The sequence below is a fragment of the Rhinopithecus roxellana genome, chromosome 11 (genome assembly GCF_007565055.1).
Source record: "Rhinopithecus roxellana isolate Shanxi Qingling chromosome 11, ASM756505v1, whole genome shotgun sequence".
NCBI lineage: Eukaryota > Metazoa > Chordata > Mammalia > Primates > Cercopithecidae > Rhinopithecus > Rhinopithecus roxellana.
In genome coordinates this window covers 106880376-106899475 of record NC_044559.1, presented here as the reverse complement: position 1 = coordinate 106899475, position 19100 = coordinate 106880376, and the positions used below count along the sequence as shown (strand labels likewise).

At 37.4% G+C, this 19100-nt stretch overlaps 2 protein-coding genes across 19 annotated transcripts in view; one reads left to right on the top strand and one right to left on the bottom strand.

Annotated features, from left to right (window-relative positions):
* The window catches only part of PDSS1 (decaprenyl diphosphate synthase subunit 1), a 50817-nt gene extending 43451 nt beyond the window's left edge, over positions 1–7366 (top strand). For 3 of the 4 annotated variants that reach the window (XR_004059921.1, XM_010381453.2, XM_030940039.1), the window contains exons 11-12: positions 2745–2825; positions 6905–7366. Coding sequence is in view for 2 of the 4 variants with exons in the window: in XM_010381453.2 (XP_010379755.1) it covers positions 2745–2825; positions 6905–7045 (222 nt within the window). In the remaining 2 variants the exon portion in view is untranslated. Of the gene's footprint in view, positions 1–2744; positions 2826–3375; positions 3637–6904 lie in introns of all 4 variants that reach the window. The other variant, XR_004059919.1, reaches the window with a different exon arrangement.
* A 93-nt stretch (positions 7367–7459) lies between these two features.
* The window catches only part of ABI1 (abl interactor 1), a 117878-nt gene continuing 106237 nt past the window's right edge, over positions 7460–19100 (bottom strand). For 8 of the 15 annotated variants that reach the window (XM_010381443.2, XM_030940038.1, XM_010381446.2 and 5 more), the window contains 2 exons: positions 12447–12632; positions 7460–9319 (listed from right to left, as the gene is read on the bottom strand). In XM_010381443.2, coding sequence (XP_010379745.1) covers positions 9144–9319; positions 12447–12632 — 362 coding nt within the window. In that variant the 3' untranslated portion in view covers positions 7460–9143. Of the gene's footprint in view, positions 9320–12446; positions 12633–16498; positions 16586–19100 lie in introns of all 15 variants that reach the window. The other 7 variants (XM_010381439.2, XM_030940037.1, XM_010381441.2 and 4 more) reach the window with 1 other exon arrangement.

Genomic DNA, 19100 nt, shown 5'->3' with positions numbered 1-19100 from the left:
GTAGTGGCTCACACCCATAATCCCAGCACTCTGGGAGGCCCAGGCATGAGGATCACGTGAAGCCAGGAGTTTGACACCAGCCCAGGCAACAAGACAAGACCCCATCTCTATAAAAAATTTAAAAATTGGCCGGGCACAGTGGCTCACGCCTGTAATCCCAGTACTTTGGGAGGCCGAGGTGGGCAGATCACAAGGTCAGGAGATCGAGACCATCCTGGCTAACATGGTGAAACCCCGTCTCTATTAAAAATACAAAAAATTAGCCGGGTGTGGTGGCATGCGCCCCAGTAGTCCCAGCTACTTGGGAGGCTGAGGCAGAAGAATCGTTTGAACCCCGGAGGCGGAGGTTGCAGTGAGCCAAGATCGTGCCACTGCACTCCAGCCTGGGAGACAGAGTGAGACTCCATCTCAAAAAAAAAAAAAAAAAATTAAAAAAAATTAGCCAGGTGCATGCCTGTAGTCCCAGCTACTTGGGAGGCTGAGACAGGAGGATCACTTGAACCTATAGGAGTTTGAGGCTGCAGTGGGCTATGATTGCACCACTGCACTCCAGCCTGGGCAACAGAACAAGTCTCAAAACAAAACTAAAACCTACTTGATTTGGCTTCTTTTTTTACCACAGAAGTTGATTTGGGCTTTCCTGATTTCTTTCTAGTAGCTTGTTTTCTTCTTAAAACACCAGTAACTAAAGGAAATTACTGGTTTTCATAAGAACTAACCAGTTGCTGGCTCTATAAATTCTGTAAACACATTAGCAGTCTCTACATGTTTAGAGCTTTGTTCTGACACATATTTTGGTCTGAAAGAAACATTCTTTCTTCGTCTGTGATCACTCGGCTGAGGCTTTTCTATGTATGCCCTATTTTTTCTTCTAGGATTACTAATGCCATGGTCATGGTTACAGGACAACAACTTATTTCATCTTCAGGTTCACTGCCAGGGAAAAACTGGCAACTGCTATAAGCACTGACGTGGCCAAAACCAAACACATCTTACCTCTTCCGTGGAGCCACAGACTGTTAGAGCTCAAGGGCTTCCGGTCATGAAGAGGCGAAGCCTAAGACCCCAGGGACTAAGGAAATCACTCAGCTGTGGCAGTTGGTAGCCAAACCAAGACTAGAGCTCGGATCTAGGAAGTGAAGTGATTTGGTGTCCTGGCTTTTGTATTCTGTTAATGGTGACAGTTATAAATAGTTTCTAAGTATTGTAGAATATCGATTTTACCTTCAATTGAATTTTTACTTTTTTTTCCCTCTTCTTGCTATCAGGTTAATTCAGGTCCTTTTTATGAACTACTCTAGTAACCTGTTTGTTCTGTCTAGCTCTGACTCTTTTAGTTCCATGGTTCTCAACCTTGGCTGCACATTAAAAATACCAGAGTAGATGGGAGGGGGTTGAAAATCCTGGTGCCCAGACTAAACACCAAGCCAATATAATCAAAATCTCTGGGAACAGGATCTAGGCAACTGTATTTAAACCTCCGCAGGCAAGGAGCAGTGGTTCACACCTGTAATCCCAGCACTTTGGGAGGCTGAGGTGGACAGATCACCTGAGGTCAGGAGTTCGAGACCAGCCTGGCCAATATGGCAAAACCCTGTCTCTACTAAAAATACAAAATTAGCCGGGTGTGGTGGTGCACACCTGTAGTCCCCGCTACTCGGGAGGCTGAGGCAGAGAATCGCTTGAACCAGGGAGGCGGAGGTTGCAGTGAGCCGAGATCGTGCCATTGCACTCCAGCCTGGGTGACACAGCGAAACTCCATCTCAGAAGAAAAAAAAAACACAAAAACCTCCCCAGCTGATCCCAGTAATGCAGTCAGTGTCATGCACCACTGCTCAGATCCACTCTACACACTGCTTAAGGCAGAGCTCTGCACGTAATGCTCTCTGCTCAGAAACCTCAATAGCTTTCAGTTGGTAATCAATTTAGTACTTAGAGTAGAATGCCTAATTCCCATCCTCATCCTAGGCCAGTGACTCGCAAAATGTTGGCAGAGACCAGAGATACTGGTGTCACCTAGGAATCCGTTAGAAATGGATGCCAAGGCTCCACCCCTACTCAATCAGAAACTAGGGGAGAGGCCCCACAAGCAGTACAGGCGATCCTGATACGATTTCAAGTTTACCAACCATGTTGTTTTTTATTTTTTTATTTGAGATGGAGTTTCACTCTTGTTGCCCAAGCTGGAGTACAGTGGTGCAATCTCGGCTCACTGCAACCTCCGCCTCCAGCGTTCAAGCAATTCTCTTGCCTCAGCCTCCTGAGTAGCTGGGATTACAGGCGTGCACCACCACGCCTGGCTAATTTTTTTATATTTTTAGTAGAAACAGAGTTTCACCATGTTAGCCAGGCTGGTCTCAAACTCCTGACTGCAGGTGATCCGCCCACCTCGGCCTCCCAAGTGCTGAGATTACAGGCGTGAGCCACCACGCCCAGCCAGAACCATGTTGTTGTTGAGATGTACTTTATTCCTCCTGCCTCTCTTACTCAATGTTGGACTAGGATAAAACATCAGAATAAACAAGGACTAATGTCTCTCCTCCTGTCACCACCACAGTGCCTAGGCATAGACAGTGGATGTCTCTTAGCTCAGCTTTTGTTGCCACAGTTTATTGCTCCCCCACATCATCTAGACATTTAATTACATTTTTGTTGTTTCTTGTTATTTCCTATTGTTACAAACTAGTGTTAGAACACTTGTTTCCCCCAAGAGAAATAAACAGATTTTCTCTCTTTTTTCTTAGTTCCCAGAAATGAATGCTATGATCATGCGAAGGTTCAGTTTGCCGGGAGATGTAGACAGAGCTCGACAGTATGTGTTACAGGTAAGACTATTTTTAAAAGAAAGGCAGCAGCAGGAACAACGTGGCAAAGTCCTTTAATCCAAAAATGGAACAGTAAACATTAAATTACAGATACAAGACTGTTTGGTCAACTCTTGATGTGACAAAAACTGAGAAGGGAAAACTCATTTTTCGGATTTTTTGTTTTCATTTCTCTTCTAGACTACTTAGGAAATTATTTTGTTTTAACTGGTCTTAGGTAAGGCACAGATATTAATATCTTGTAAAAGGTACCTAAGTGATTCTGGTGAACTGTTAGTGTTGAAGCCCAGTGGTGTGGAACCAGCCTTCCCTGTGTCCATCAACAGAATCACTAGGCCCCCAGTCACCCAGCCTCGGCTCCGGCCTCATCCATGTCCCCATCCATGACCCCATGCGGGTTGCAGCTGCACTGCTGCAATGGGTTACTCATAATTGGGCTTTCCTAGTCTGTCCTACCTGTTATAAAAGTGTGACTGAAGAAATTATCACTGCAAACAATTAAACCAACATAGGCAAACTATACATTTATACAAACGTTTTTCTTTTAAAGGGAGAACCATTTAACCCTGTTCAGGGGCTAGTGGCTTGTTTTAAATATATTGCCACATATCTTCAGAAGCTTTCTGTGGAAGCCAGATCTCTTTGCATGACTTGAGTTTTGGTGACTGACTCTTGAGAATGAGCCATTTCCAAGTTCACCGTCATTTGCAGCCAACAGATCTCCTGGATGAGTCGGAGTGAGCAAAAACATTGTTACAAAGCAAGTGTGGCGTGAGATCCGTTCTTAGTGTAGTACCTGAAAGACTTCCAAGTAATTACTGTTCTGATTCTTAAAACATTTAAAAAGCAACCCCCAACCCCTAAAAGGTTATTTTTCTCTTTTAACTGACTATGCTGTTAAGCCTCATCATTCACTATGGGTTACTGCCTTTTTTGGAGAATGGTTTAAAAGTACTATTAAAAACTATGGGAGGGAGCTGGAGCTGATAAAAGTCAATATCCCTGGGAGAGGTTCTGGCTTCCGAAATAATGGTGGTATTGAAAGCTGGAGTGGGAGGTGGAACTGAAAAGAGGGAAATTAATAGTAGCACCTATGGAAAACAGCAAAGTCGCAGCAATCCTAGCCAGAAACACATTTAGAGAAAACAAAAATCCACAGGAATATTCTCTGAACAAATTCTCCAAAATTCTAGCTCCCTTTTCACTCACATAGCTTCTGGTCCTATTCCCTCATTAAATGTGAATAGACAACTCAGGGTTACAAATGAGTTGACCAAAGTTTGCTGAACAAAAGAGTGGGACCAAAATAACGGGGGGCGGGGGGTACTCAGGAAAAACATAAATAGGAGGATCCAAAAATATACCACATTCACAAAACAAGACAGGATCAGACTTTTTAAATGAGTAAGAGCAAGTTCTAAGAAACTGGAAATGACTGAAGAGCAAACTCCAAAGAAGGGCTGCAATGTGAAATTGAGGAAATCCTCCCGACTGTAAAACAGAAAGGGGGAAATAGTGAAAAAGAAGAACAGCTACAAGGACTGGTGCCATCATGTAACAAGTATTTCAGGAAGAAAATAAAAAAGTGGTCACTTACGCAGGAAAAAGCTGTCAAAACTGGCTCAATGAATAGCAAAAATACTGGATGCTAGAAGGCAGTGGAGGAAGGTCTTGCAAATAATGATTACACATTTTAAACCTAGGATCCATTAAATCTGAAGGCAAAAGAAAGTCACCACACATCAGGACTAAAACACTGACTTCCCATAAACACTTTTTCATTTTATTTTTCTGAGACGGAGTCTCGCTCTGTCGCCAGGCTGGAGTGCAGTGGTGCATCTCGGCTCACTGCAACCTCCGCCTCCCGGGTTCAAGTGATTCTTCTGCCTCAGCCTCCCGAGTAGCTGAGAATACAGGCGCCCGCCACCATGCCTGGCTGATTTTTGTATTTTTAGTAGAGACGGGGGTTTCACCATGTTGGCCATTGTGGTCTCGATCTCGTGACTGTTTGATCCGCCCAGCTCGGCCTCCCAAAGTGCTGGGATCACAGGCGTGAGCACCACACCTGGCCTGTGTGAACACTTTCTGGGTAGGTTATTTGCAGATGTACTTCAGCAAAATGTGTGGAAAACACTGAGAGAAGGCAGGCTTCTGTACAAAAAGGAACAGCAAACTAAAATGTGTCATGTTTTGAGCAACTGGTATAGAAAATCAGATTTCTTTCAACCACAGTGTTAGGAATATTCTATTTCTAAATGTCAGAGGGGTCTGGGCGCACTGGCTTACGCCTGTAATCCCAGCACTTTGGGAGGCTGAGGCGGGTGGATCACTTGAAGTCAGGAGTTTGAGACCAGCCTGGCCAACATGGTGAAACCACGTCTCTACTACAAATACAAACATTAGCCAGGTGTGGTGGCACACACCTGTAATCCTAGCTACTCAGGAGGCTGAGGCACGAGAATCCCTTGAGCCTGGGAGGCAGAGGTTGCAGTGAGCCAAGATCACGCCACTGCACTCCAGCCTGGGCAACACAGTAAGATTCTGTCTCAAAATAATAAATAAATAAATAAATAAATAAATAAATAAATAAATAAATGTCAGAGGGATCATGAGCCATGGAGAAGGAAATAGAATTATAGTATATGACTTGATTCTGCAGTAAATATTTTTACATCATAGAAATGATACTTTATTAGTATTTGGCTTTTAGAAAGAACCAATATTTTAAAACATGGTTACAGAATAGAATGTAAATATCCATAGTCTAACAGTTTAACTATACTTAAAGGACAGGACAGGAGCTCATACAAGATAAAATCAGAAGTTGATGCTACCTAACAGAAGCAATCAACAAAACAACTAAAGATAGCAGTGTCATGATCAGGAGGCACAATATGGGAGGGCTAAATCCTCATCTTAATAAAAAGGTAACAGATAATAACTAAAATTGGCAATCAAGAAATAGAAACTAGGCTGGGCAAGGTGGCTCACACCTGTAATCCCAGCACTTTGGGAGGCCAAGGTGGGCGGATCACTTGAGGCCAGGAGTTTGAGACCAGCCTGGGCAACAAGAGCAAAACTCTGTCTCACAGAAAAAAAAAAAATACAAAAAAAAAAAAAATTAGCTGGGTGTGGTAGCTCATGCCTGTAATCCCAGCACTTTGGGAGGCCGAGGTGGGTGGATCACCTGAGGTCAGGAGTTTGAGACCAGCCTGGCCAACATGGAGAAACCCCGTCTCTACTAAAAATACAAAAAAAAAAAAAAAAAAAAAAACTAGCTGGGAATGGTGGCACATGCCTGTAATCCCAGCTACTAGGGAGGCTGAGGCAGGAGAATTGCTTGAACCTGGGAGGCAGAGGTTGCAGTGAGCTGAGATCGTGCCATTGCACTCCAGCCTGGGCAACAAGAGCAAAACTCCGTCTCAAAGAAAAAAAAAAAAATACAAAAATTAGCTGGGCATGGTGGCATGCACCTGTAGTCCCAGCTACTTGGGAGGCTGAGGCAGGACAATTGCTTGAACCCGGGAGGTAGAGGTTGCAGTGAGCTGAGATAACGCCATGTACTCCAGTCCGGGTGACAGAGTGAGACCCTGTCTCAAAAAAAAAACAGAAAAAGAAAAACTAATGGACAAAGTGAGTGCCTTTGGAAGAAAGGAACCTGATTTTCTTCATAAACCCTCTGTACTTTCATTTTGTTATGTCTTTATTCTTTATCTTTTAAGTTTTACTTGTGTTTTCTTTACATTTAAAATTTTTTTATAACAATACTTTGTATGTAGAACTTTTGAGAAAGTCTAATACTTAAGTAAAAGGGGAAAATGGATGACCACGTAATATTGATGAGCTACTTGCTTTGCATGCTAATAGAATAAAAATTTGCTTCAATATGAGAAAAAGACCTAAAGGAAGTTAGCACTATGAGTCGGGAAAAGAACATTAGAGATGTAGTTTGACTGTTGAAACTGTAACCCTCAGCTCATCTGATCTCAAAACTGTGTGTTCATTTATTGTAGCAGGAAGTTAAAACGCTGATTCAGTCAGTGACAGGCATCTGTTCTGTTTTGTTCTGTATCTCGTAGAGTGATGGTGTGCAACAAACAACCTACCTCGCCCAGCAGTACTGCCATGAAGCAATAAGAGAGATCAGTAAACTTCGACCATCCCCAGAAAGAGATGCCCTCATTCAACTTTCAGAAATTGTACTCACAAGAGATAAATGACAACTCTTTCTGTTCTTTCTGGCAGCTATCTTACCAGACTGTGCCTAAAGAATTTTGTGGAATACACTTTGTTTGCTTCATGTGCAGATAACCAAAAATCATTTTAAAAGATATCAAACTTATTGATGGGCAATTTATTTTTTTTATTGCAAAAGTTTTTTCAGAAAACTTTTTAAATGTAATTAAACCATCTGAATCTGTCATTCTAGTCCTATAAATTATAATCGAGGTATCTTGATGGTTATATGTGGTATTGTTTACACTGTTAATATCCACATGTAAGGCCATTACACAAATAAATAATCGATGTTAAAATTCAAATGATTTGTCTTGATTTACTGTAGGAGTAAAGATGAGAAAAATGTGAAGTCTGCATTGAAGTCCACATCAGTTATATTTTAACAGTATCCAAAGTTTCATATAGGAGAATGGTTTATTATAAAAGACTGTACATAAAATTTAGACAACAGGTTATATACAAATTAAGAGAACAATCTACTTGAAAAATGGAAAGTAGAAGGTAGCTAGCTGATCACTATTGATACTTTGTTTAAAATTAACAAAGGCAAAATGCGTATGAAATAGTCACATTGATTTGGTAGCAATAATGGTCTTTAATTTTCAGAAATAACTGTTTTGCACAGTGTTACCATTCACTGTGGTGTTATAAGTCTGTAACGTCCAGTACATAACTGTAATTTGAATTCCAAACAAATCCTCAATAACACAGAAACCCACACTTGAGTGCTCTACTTTAATATCCTAAGCAATACAGAATTATACACAAGAAAACATCCCTCAACCCTCCCTTAAATTAAGAGGAGACACACAAAGTGCATGTGTTGCATTTTGATTATGTCAAAAGACAATACAAGTCTGTTCATTAGGTAAATCTCTGTTCACTGATTAATACATGACCCTACCTTCTTTCCCAATTATTTTATTTTAAAATTCTAATGTTGCTAGTGCCAGGTAATGGATTAAATAGTGCCTATTCACAAATCAACTGTATCTACTTTTACAATATGTAAAAGGTACTTTTAACTTCCTTTCATTGAACCAGTGTACAACAGTCCACTGCAAAACTGAAGGACTGACATGGCAATCCTTACGAATTTTACTTACAGAATGAATGCACACAATTTGACACATTTTCTTAGCTTCAAAAGATTCTTTAAAAAAGGAATTCAGTAGATTGACTTGTAAATAACCATTGCAGATTTTGAATCTGCAAAAACCCGTCACATTGCTGTTAGGACAGATTAAGATAAGGCTAAAATTTTTTTCCAAGTTAACATATTGAGAAAATAGAACCATAATTCTGCAATAAATCATTATCTTTTATTTTTTTTTTTAAAGCAAACCAGTGAAGGAAAGGACAAAAACCTTTGGTTCACTTATGTATTTATGAATGGAAAAAATTTATAATGCAAATTGTACTCATTAAAAAACTTAGGTACAAATTACAACATTACAGATAATTCTCTTTTTGCTTCTTTTGTTTCACATGGAGACCTTGGAGACTCAATTCATGTTAAGACACCCTAAGTATGAGTCCTCCAGGTAAATATTACACAAATGGGAAGCATCTTGGAATTTTTAAGTATATTTCAATACATAAATTTTTATGCATGCTTTAAACAAACAGTATTTTTTTAAATGAAAGAATCTAACAAAAAAAAGTCTGACCAGCACCAGCATTTAAATTTTCTGATTTTAATATTAGTCTGACATAGCATTAGTAATCATGCTGCACTGAAACATGTAATGGTACAATCTGAATAATGATTCGTTAAATATTATACCCCACTTCCCCCAGAATATTTAGGCTGGTCATAAAGTTAAAAATGTGTAAGTAAGTACATAAGCATAATCAGTTATGGACAGCTTCTTGTATAAATTGCTATTTAGCAATACACAAACTGCCTCAAAGATTTATGCTTACAGGTAGACATTCAATTTACCAATAAAACAGCATGTTCTGAAAATATGGGCACATTTTAAAACATATTAAGACAGTTCTGTTAACCATAATTGTCCCACAGTATGACTGAGTAAGAATCTACTTTAAAAGCAAAACAAAACAAAACAAAAAAAATTAATCAGTATAGTGCATGATTGATTCAACATAGTTCCCAGGGAACAGACCAGTCACTCGATTGCAGACTCCTTCATACCAGCCATCATCATTCTTCTTTATAACATAAATGATTGCACCCTCCATAAATGACAGCTCATCATCCTTGTCTTTTGTATAATCATATATTGCAACAACTATGGAAAAAAACAGTTGAAATATCACATGAATGCACTATATCCAACATTTACTTGAATTTTAAGACAAAGCCAATTAAATATATAGCACAGCAAAACCATTTTTATGAAGATTTCTTAATTTTTGTATCTATCAATATAAGTAGGTCAGTGCCAACCATGTACTTATATCATTGGCTTAATCTTAGAGTCAAATGACAATCTGATTAGACTCAACGGGTCAATAGGTTCTGTCAATCACTTTAAGAAAGCTCTCTGAATTTCAGAATTTATTAGATGTTTCAATTCATTCAAATGCCAAGTGCCTATCATATACAAAGCACCGCTTTTCTAAATAATTATCAGGCAAAGCTGCATAGCCATTCAGTAAACCAGGTAACAACCCAAGCTATCTAATTTGAAAATACACAGTCACTGGAAGGTAAATGACATCCTACTCATTCAAGGACCCATGCTAATTTAAGGGCCTGTTCCCAGATTTTTTAAAAAGAATATTTACTTACTTCAAAGGATTTTAATTAATATTTAGAGAACCTGGCAATTCTGTGGTGTCTGTAATTCTTTTCAGTTCAAGATATAGGTTGAGTAACCCTTATCTGAAATGCCTGGGATCGGAACTGCTTTGGATTTGGGTTTTTTTTCAGACTTTCGAATTTTACATATACGTAATGAGATATCTTGGAGATGGGATCCAAGTCTAAACACAAAACTCATTTTTGTTTCACATACACCTTACACACATAGCCTGAAGGTAATTTTATTTTTCCCTTGGGAACACTGAATAAACTGTGTCATGTGCCTGCGTTTTGACTGACCCATCACATGAGGTCAGGTGTGGAATTTTCCACTTGTGGCATCATGTTGGAATTCACTGTGGATTTTGGAGCATTTTGAATTTGGGACTTTCAGATAGGGATGCTCAGCCTATATTCACTTCCTTTGCAAACTGCTGGGGAAAGCAATCTAAAGTGTATCATGGCCCATGGACATATCCAAACCACTGCATTTTTTGTAAATAAAGTTTTATTGCAATATGGCCACATCTACTTACTCATGTACTGTCTATGTCCTCTTTTACGCTACAACAGCAGGACTGAGTAGTTGTGACAGAGACTGTATAGCCAGCAAAGTTTAAAATATTTACTATCTGGCTTATATCAAACAAAGTGTGCTCACCCCTAGTTCTTGGGAAGATACTTCTTAATCCTCCTCTACTATCAAGTATATTACCCGATATATCATTCCAAATTTGTCAACTTACATAAATATGGTCCCATTTTCATAGTTAAATTTGCTTTACCAAGTAAGAAAATATGGGTAAAAACACAATTCAAGGCCACTCAAGTTTATGATCCTCATAAGTAACAACAGCTCTCTATTTGAAGGTATATGGGAATCTAAAGTAGAATATTTAAGACTTTCTTAACAATATGTAAATTATTTACTGTTTAAAAATATAAGGCCAGGTGCGGTGGCTCACACCGGTAATCCCACCACTGGGAGGCTGAGACGGGCAGATCACTTGAGGTCAGGAGTTCAAGACCAGGCTGGCCAACATGGCAAAACCCCATCTCTACTAAAAATATAAAAGTTAGCTGGGCGTGGTGGCAGGCACCTGTAATCCCAGCTATTTAAGAGGCTGAGGCAGGAGAATTGCTTGAACCCGGGAGGCAGAAGTTGCAGTGAGCCGAGATTGCACCACTGCACTCCACACTGGGAGACAGAACAAGACTCCATCTCAAAAAATAAAAAAATATAAAAGGAAAACAAATTTACTTTTGCCACATATCCAAAACTTGGGCAGGAAAGAATGCTACTGGTCTCAAGAGCTACAGCTACTTGCTTAAGGACTGTTAACCCAATAAAGTCAATAGAAGGAAATATATCAAAGGCAACCAAAAGTGTTCAACTAAATCACAAGCATTTTTCAGAACTCTATAGAAATACAGATTTTATTTTATTTTTAATTGATTCCCATTTCTGCAAAAAGAAATACAGATTTTAAAATAGCACAGAACTGGATGAAAAAATAAAAACTCTAGAAACGATGTTTCTTCCCCACCTGTATTTCTTAATAGATAATTACAGTGAATATTGGGTACTGTAGGTAAATTAGACTTTAGCGTGGTTCATAATTTCATGAAATATAATCCTGGTAATTTGTCTTCTCTTTTATAAAATCACCTAACTGACACCTTAACTGAGGCTTTTCTCATGATAGTACTAATATATATATATTTTTTTTGAGGCAGAGTCGCACTCTGTCGCTGGGGCTGGAGTGCAGTGGCCGGATCTCAGCTCACTGCAAGCTCCGCCTCCCGGGTTTACGCCATTCTCCTGCCTCAGCCTCCCGAGTAGCTGGGACTACAGGCGCCCGCCACTTCGCCCGGCTAGTTTTTGTATTTTTAGTAGAGACGGGGTTTCACCGTGTTAGCCAGGATGGTCTCGATCTCCTGACCTCGTGATCCACCCGTCTCGGCCTCCCAAAGTGCTGGGATTACAGGCACTAATATATTTTTAAAGACAGATGCTCCTCCACTTCCATATGGTGGGGTTATGTCCCAATAAACCCACTGTTTAGTGGAAAATATTGTAAATTGAAAGTACATTTTCAACTTATAACATATTTTTTACTTATAACAGGTTTATCCAAAGCTGTATCATAATTTGAGAAGCATACTGAATGCATATCATTTTTGTACCATCATAAAGTTGAAAAGATCCTAAAGTGAACCATTGTAAATCAGGGACTGTCTATATTTAGATATGAAAGGTCATCGACAGAGCTTGACAGAACTTTTAAAATCTTTACTAATTACATATAACTCCATTTTTGTGCCTTAGCTGTTTCATCTATAAAATGCCATCCAGCAAGTTAATCTTCAGCTGAACACATATGTAGTTTGAAAGCAAATCTAACACTGCAATTTTAATTTAAAATACAAAGAAAGAATCCCCCTGTACACTGGGAATAATACAAAGCTTAGGAAGTAAGGTTTAAGTAAATCATCTTGGTTGGTAAGGCAGTTTAAAAGCCTGAGAAACATTGGACTAGATGTTCTTTATAGTTCTAAATTTCTACAATTAGGTTATATTCCTTCACATCGATTCAATGATTGTACCTTACCTTTCTCAATATAATTCTTGGGGGCCCAAGCAGGATCCCCATCTGCATATGGATCATTATACTGAACTACTGCAGCTTCCTCATCTTCATAATCCACTGGAGGTGGTGGTGGGGGAGGTGGAGAGTCATCAAACATGGGAATGTCATCTGGTGGAGGTGGTGGCGGTGGAGTTGGACTATCAGCAACTAAAAAGATTCATATGATTGATTTGAATCACAAATAAGTCTAGATGGAAAGTTATAAGTTAACAGAATTTAAGAAAGCTCTAACTTAAGTACAGCATGCACTATAATAAAACATGCAATGATTAGAAATAAAAGCTTGGTGTGTTAAAGTTTATGCTACTCAAGAATCATTTGAAAATAACAAAACGAGCTAAAAATAAGTGTATCTGGAAGTATTACAAATTAATGAATGCAGGGTGTTAGGAGACAATGTCTCTTTTTATAAGGATTATAGGAGTAGTTTCCTTATTCCAAGGTTCAGATCGGGGACAAATGTTAACAACCTAAACTAAATCTATGTCACTTTTGTCATTTGCACTGCAGTAAACAATATGAGTAACATTACATTAATGGTTTGATCACTTTTCACTCTGCTCATTCATGCCCGATTTTGGCTTGAAACAGCTTTGGTTCCCTAAAAATTCAGTCTCCCATGGACAGATTTTTGTTTCTTTGTTGATTATTGTTTGTTTTGATGGAGAGAAAGTTAAAGTTGATGGTATTAGGTCTGCTTCTGTGTGTAGATTTTCTACTCTGTTATTTACATTTTACAAGTTGAAAAAATGGAAAAGAATCCCCAACCAGTAGAAAATCTAATTGAATATTTTTTTAAATGTTTATATTCATAATCAGTTTTTTGTAGAAAGCAAGCTCAAATTTCGCATTATTGCTAGTAAACCATAAGCACGGGATGAGGGAAAGCCTAGATCCTAAAGATTCAATTTTCTAAGAATACATCAACAATTAAGATTTAAACATAAAGTGTTGAAGATGTAATTAAAAAAACAAACAAAAAGAAACTTATAGTAAACAAAACAATAAAAATGACTCATACCTCAAACTCTAGATAGTCGTGGTCAGTATATATGTGTGTGCTTTACATAGTCAAAAGTGTAAACAGGGAAATGGGAAAATGTCAGGCTAGAGTTCTGTTCAATGAACTAGCATAATATCAGGTAAAAATGCTCCTATTAAAGAATTCAAAGCTGGAACCCAACTAGTGCTTAACTTAAATTTCTGATCCATAAAATTCTTTAAAAGTTCAAAAGACATATGAAAATGTTTTCATACAAATTGATACAGGAATTATATAATTCCTGCAGGGGAGAAGTTCACAATACAAACATACTGAATCAAATGCCAATTTCTGGGGCTATTTACGTGATCAAAGAAATCAGCCGTAATCTATTTGTCATACAGGTTTAAACGTTTACCCTCCTGGGAATAATGTGCTGAATATACAACCAAGGGCTCCAGGTTTAAAATATTTGCAGATAATGACCTTATTTCCATAACCACTTCAATGCTGTGATTTCTATTTTATCCTCTTGAGGGATGAAAGGGCTATTAGAAAACAAATCCTGTATGGCAATGTTCACTCTAATACCTATCAAATGGGTCTACAATTAAATTTTCTGCCTCATTCCTAGATCCATTTTATCTTTGTCCATGACTTCCTCTATACAACTTTTTAATATTATTGAGGAGAGGAAAATGGGTATGGATCCCTCCTGACATCAAACGGCCATAGTTCATATCCTTAGTTTGGCTTAATGTGTAAATTATATATGTGGGTACCTTGAATTTACTCTCGATTTATCACACTAGTTCAATGTTTTCACGAAATTGTCTTTATGTCCAACTGTTGTAAATCTACATGTCTTATCTTCAAATTATGGCAGAAGTCTTGGTTAATCTAATTCTCTGCATACTCATAAACAGATGTAAACACACTGCTGACTTTTTTAGAGGCTGGTATCTTAAACTGAAACACTTATTAATAGGCTAACTGCTACATGCATTCATTATCACCCACTTTGAGTGTCATAATAAACTGGGTATTTAAGAGAAGAACACATAAAATTTGTACTTCATAAAACATTTAAAGTACTGATACATATTTTAACACCAATCTTCCTAACATACTTTCAAAGAAAACAGAAACCAAATAAAGTTAGGGAATCTGTGGCACAAGGAGAATCACTGACCCAAGTTCATATGTTTGGTAAAAAGAACCAATGCCAAGAGCCTCTTTAGCAAAGACCACACATGCCTAGAATAATGTATACTAATACTGGATTTCTATATAAAGAAAAGATTTACCAAATAGCTAGTCAGTCACCTTTGGACTCACAAAACCGATGTGCATTATGACTATTTTAAATTATTTTCTAATAATTGTTAGTGGTATGGCAGTTCAAAAGTTCGCACTGGCTGTCTTTAAACTCTGCAGCATTAATGACCAGCAGTTTGCCCTTACTCATGTATTTTTAAAAATAAGATTCACATCTATCTATCCATCCATCCATGCATTTATTTATTTTTGCACTCCTAGGCTGGAGTGCAGTAGTGCGATCATGGCTCACTGCAGCCTTGACGTCCTGGACTCAAATGATGCCCCAGCCTCAGCCTCCCTAGTAGCTGGAACTACAGGCACATGCCACCACACCTGGCTGATTTTTTATTTTTTGTACAGACAAGGTCTTGCCGTGTTGCCCAGGCTGATTATTCATATCTTTTTAAAGGTTTGCACACATTAGGGTTTTCAAACACATATTAACAGTAAGGATGGCTTACACTCAGAAATGTCAACATTACGAAACAACATTTTATAACAAGCCAATTGGATCACACATTTCCTGAAGGAAGGGGCTTTTGTCTTAAACTGCTGGTATTCTTCACAGAGCCTGGCACATAACATCGAGTACACAAATATTTGACTGGCAGAAGGGAGGGAATGGGGAGAATAACATAACAGGGTCAGCAAAAGCTGAAGAATGCAATTTGCCACAATATATTGTCTTGGAGGATAGGCTGGGCAAGTGGGTTATTCATTTGTTCAAACCATCCTGAGATTTATTTTCATGGTGATGGTCCAAATGAAGTAAATTAAAAATAGACCACATTACCATCAATATGCTATTCTAGCATATTATAATTCAGTAAAATAGTGGTATTTTTCACTTTATATAACATTCACTGTGATCATGCAGTTAGGATTATACATCTTCTAGAATTTCAAAAGTAATCAGGCAGTAATATAAACTAGTCTATCCTGATTAAAGCCATATATCCAAAATAACTTCCCCCCAGCCCGCCAAAAAAAAAAAAAAAAAAAAAAAAAATTCCCTGAACTTCATTCAAGAGAAGAACTGAAAAAGTTAACTGATTTTCATATTCAGAAACAATCTTCGTGGGCCTGGATGTAGCCAAAATGTGAAAAGGATGCTAAATTGCTTATCACTCACCCTGAAATGGATAGCATGAATGTAATTTACTTATTCTTGGCCATTCAATCTTATCCTAACAATGAACCTTTACGTAGATTCAATATCACGTATGTACGAAAATCTGAGGCTACAAAGCTTTCCCTAAAATTTTTTTGTAATTAAGGGGGGAAAACCTGCCCCAATTTCATACTAAATTTAATCTCATAGTATATCTACCTATATCTTGATAAATTTATTAAAATAAAATATGTTTTCTAATTCTAATAACTATTAGAAGCTAAAAGTTCCCATACAATTTGAATTTTTGTGTTTGATTATTCTTTCCTTAAGAATATGTAAAGATCAGATCTCCTGTTTTAGGATCATGTAAAGACATAAGAAAACTGCAGCTTTGAAATGTATATGGGTCAGTAACCATGCACACAAAGAGAAAAAACTGAAGACCGTGCTCTTCAGTTTCAGTAACATATCTGCACCTATTTTCAAGATCAGATTAGCTTCTCAATAAAAGTAAGGAAAACGATGACTCATCGTCAGCCATGCATGCTATAAGGAGACAGCCTCTACTCTTCCATAGCTCAGTTTTTCCAAACTTACTGTTTTCCTGCACCCTGGCCACGAAGCCTGTGAGAGGTATCTGTGGAGTCAACTGAGGCATAGGGGGAGGGGGTGGAGCAATAGAAACTGGTAGCAACAACACAGTATGGGGGAAGTAAAACAGATAAAGGAAAGAAAAGGAAACAAACAAAAAGCAGAAGTCAGTTACAAGGACCACAAACATAAGTATGCAAAGAACAGTTTGCAAATGAAACAAAACAAAACAAAAAACAAAACAAAAACCTGCAGAACCTTCGAGTACATTTCCCACAAGCAAACCTAAAGGCCAAGTTGTGCTTAGCCAATTAATTAATTTTATAAAAGAACAAATATACTTAATTTAATCCTAATGTTATATTGTTTGGGAAAGATTTAAATTTACCATCACATTCAACTTTATTTAGTAAAATAAAATTTTCAAATTATAAGGAAAGACTTCTAAAATAGGTAACAATGAAATACCTACATAGGTTTCCAGAATATTGTGTCTTTGCCATAACTATAACAGGTTTGTCTAGCTTTAAGGTAATGTTGTAAATTGGGACCCAAATAAAACAAATATATAATAGCTGTTTATTTCATATATCAATAAAACTATTAATCACAGGTTTCCTTTAAAGACAGTTCTTATTATATATCTAAATTCACACACAGCTCTCCAGGAAAAACTCTTGTTTGTAAAACAAGGTTGTGATTTTTTTAAGTTGGCAATTTTATTTTTAAAAATATCAGTCCTAAATTTACAAGGGAATATATCATGTTAATCATCCAGTTTCATGGGGTATCTCAAAAGTGACTTTTTTATCACTGTTCTGAAAAAGGAAACCTGATCTCCAATAAGTTAAAATATGTAATTCTTTGCATTAATTTTTAACAACTCATTGGATAGCTTGAAACACATTCACATGTATTTGTGGAGATGACATAATTGACAGGAAATACCAAATACTCATGTATTAAAAATTATAACATACACTAGAAGTAAACATTCATATGCTTGTGACTTTGTCTCACTTTAACAAGTCAGTAATTGCCAAAGATTGCTTAGAAAAAGTCAGTAGGACTCGATAGCAAAATTTAGTCTGTTGGTAGTCACCAAGTAGTAACACTAAATTGATAGAGAAAAACAATTTATTGGTTACCAAGGATTAATCAAAAGGTTGTTTCAATTAATCTAACGTGCAAATTCTGTTCGTAAGCATAAAAATTTGAAAGAAGTTCAGTGTTCAAAGAGGTAACAAAGCAATTATGTGCATTAATATTCATTGTATAGCTAAAAATAACATTCAATTCACTATGAAACCAATCCTATTTCATTCTAATATGCTAGAGAAGGCTCTTAAATAAAAGGTTAGAGGTTTTGACTTCAAAAACAGAAAACTCTCACAAAGCTAAAAAAGTGTTTAGAAACAACTCTTAGTAACTAGCCATGCTGGTTAGTATGTAATGAAAAAGAAAAGCTATGCTGTGAAGATACTAATCATTACTACATTTAGACAGAAGGGAAAATGTGCACATCAAAACACTAAAAACATTCACATACTACTACTAGTAGTACAACACCAACAGCAACTCAGATTGAAGGATAATTAATTTGACAAAACCATAATCATTTATTTAAAATTTTAGGCCAAATTTGCTTTCCAATATTCAAAAGAACGTGGTCATTAATTAAAGTATCCTGTTTGAAAATAATCCACGCAAGCATTGCTAAAATAAAACTATAAAACTATGTATTATATAAAAGAGTCACCAAAAATCCTATTTGCAGAGTAAATTAAATGTCTAAAGTGGGGAAAAGGAAAATGATAAACAAAAAGATGGGATCTAAAAATTCAGAATATGAAAAAAATAAAGTTGACAAAACAAGTGAAGTGAATTATTAGATAATCTAGAATATTTAGACAGACACTGGCTACCTTTTGATACCAAATCTTAGGTAAAATCCTATTTAGTGAAGTTTAACACTTCTCAGTAGCTTTAATATTTTAGTCTGGATAAAAGCTATATAAATTTTGGGATTACTCGTGAATTTTGATATTTCTGCTAAAGTGGTTTTCAATTCTTAGGAATTTTTGCTATAACATAATTTATCTTTAAATTTTAAACAAAAAACTAATGAGAACTTTCGGCTGGGCGCAGTGGCTCACGCCTGTAATCCCAGCATTCTGGGAGGCTGAGGTGGGTGGATCACCTGAGGTCAGGAGTTCGAGACCAGCCTGTCCAACATGGTGAAACCCTGTCCCTACTAAAAATACAAAAATTAGCTAGGTGTAGTGGCGGGCGCCTGTAATCCCAGCTACTCGGGTGGCTAAGGCAGGAGAATTGCTTGAACCTGGGAGGCGGAGGTTTCAGTGAGCCGAGATTGCATCACTGCACTCCAGCCTGGGTGACAACAGTGAAACTGTCTCAAAAAAACACTTTCCCCTGGCTCTGCTTTAAGACACATATACAGGTCATTCATTATAAATACAAAGAGCTTAAAGCAACCTCCTATGTAAATATGGAGAATTCACTGAGTATTAAGTGTTGTTATATAAACTAAAATAACATGTAGCTCTAGAAAGAGCCACAAAAGCCATGTAGGAAAGCTTGTCTCAGT